Source organism: Corvus brachyrhynchos, unplaced genomic scaffold (assembly GCF_000691975.1).
Source record: "Corvus brachyrhynchos isolate BGI_N302 unplaced genomic scaffold, ASM69197v1 scaffold117, whole genome shotgun sequence".
Lineage (NCBI taxonomy): Eukaryota > Metazoa > Chordata > Aves > Passeriformes > Corvidae > Corvus > Corvus brachyrhynchos.
In genome coordinates this window covers 657,212-658,944 of record NW_008238833.1, presented here as the reverse complement: position 1 = coordinate 658,944, position 1,733 = coordinate 657,212, and the positions used below count along the sequence as shown (strand labels likewise).

Here is a 1,733-nt window from a genome sequence, read left to right as displayed (position 1 = left end):
GAAGTGGTTTGGTGGGGGGGGGGGGGGGGGGGGGGGGGAAGAAGAGCTAATGTTGTCTTAGGGCACCACCAATTTTTAAAGGATTTCCTTTAAATTGAACAGCCTGAAGGCCTTGCTTAAACATGCCAAGCGTCAGGGGAGACAAAAACTACTGAGGCTCTGGCAAAATTCATTTTATACTGCATACTTCTGACTTGACTGAAGCCTGCATGCCCCAGGACACAGCAACTCATTTCCCTACCTCAGTCTGTAACAGTGGGACACACTGAAAAGCTGCAGCATCAACTTGGTGAACCACAAATGGATGTTTTATCTCTGCTTAGTGAAGCTGAAGAACTCCTATCAACACTGTGATCACACTGGCAACAGAACAAACTTTGAACTTGACACTGCAATGTTTAACCCACCAGCAGCGCTCCCTGCCCACAAGAGCTGGCTGGGCAGGACAGACACATCACTGGTGTGGTCAGAGAGAGCTTTCCTCTCCCCTGGGACTGCACATTCATGCAACAGCCTCCCAGTTTTCATTATAAGCTCCCTGGGATAAGAAACTATTTGTTTGCTCAGTTCCAAGCACAAAAATAAGTTCTGCTCATGCTAAATTCATACCAACAGAAGTTCAACAAGCAGAGTTCCTGCCTCCTTTGCAAAATTGTAGCCCCAGCTTCACCCCAGAGGAAATGTTCTCCAGGAACAGTTGCTTTACAGCGAAAGAAAAGCCGCCTTACCTGTGGTTCAACCAGCCAGTTCTCCTCCTCACTTTGAGCTGGCTTTGTAAACTTAAAAGCTGAATAAAGAGGGATTTTGTCCTTAGTACTGTAGAGGGTTGCAAAGCGTGGCTCTTTGTTGTACTGCTGACAGATTTTCACATGGAACGGCTCCGTAAATCCTTCGGGGGGGACTTGTCCAGGGAAGAACACGTTACACTCGGCAAAACCAGTTTCATCCTCTCTAACAACTCTGCCCTGGGAAAAGCCTGGGAAAACTGAGATGCAAAGCAAGAATACAATTGACGTCTTCATGGTCCACTCCCTGGAGCTGAGGGAAGCCCGGTCTGCCTCCTCTGGGTACGGCAAAGGATCTACGGTCAGAGTCCATGCAGCAGCGAAGCCAGAAAGGGTCTGGAATTCGGGTGTAGCGTGCGAGGGAAATGAAATACGAAACCACAGCCGATCCCTTCGGGAAGCCAGCGCGTTCTGCAGGCAGCACCTTGTGAAACCGAACGTGTGCCAGGCTGCTCTGACACACGCTGCGGAAGCAACTGCCCTCAGGAGATGGTGCCAAGCAACCTGAAATCATCAGGGCTCGGTGGGAAGAGGAGGAGGGACGCCTATGGCAGCGGCAGGGCTGGAGCTGAGCAGCGCTGGCTGTCCAGGCTGGGGCTCAGCGCCGGCGGGGGTGTGGTGTGCTGCATTGCAGCAGTCCCCGGCAGGAATTTTGGCTGACACAGCCAGAAATGTTCCTGAGGCTGTCGGAGGGGATGCTGCAAAGTCAGACTCACCACCCCAAAGAAGGTATTAGCTGTCCTTTCCAGCTGTGAGCCTGGCCAAAGGAGAGGGAGAGGAAGAAGAGAGGTGGCAACACTGGAGATGCTGGGAGCCCCCTTTGTCCCTTTTTGGGGTGTCTGTCACCACTATTGCTGCCAGCCACAAGCTGCTTAGATGCTTGGGAAAGACATTCACCTCCTATTTCTCCTGGTGCTGTATGGGGCATTCAAAACCCTTCAGTATCAC

General features: G+C 51.7%; 1 protein-coding gene across 1 annotated transcript in view; it reads right to left on the bottom strand.

Annotated features, from left to right (window-relative positions):
* The window catches only part of ENDOD1 (endonuclease domain containing 1), a 10,886-nt gene extending 9,478 nt beyond the window's left edge, over positions 1–1,408 (bottom strand). Inside the window, 2 exon segments of the mRNA XM_008636782.2 lie at positions 729–1,088; positions 1,090–1,408. Coding sequence (XP_008635004.2) covers positions 729–1,088; positions 1,090–1,299 — 570 coding nt within the window. The 5' untranslated portion in view covers positions 1,300–1,408.
* Positions 1,409–1,733: the final 325 nt, after the last annotated feature.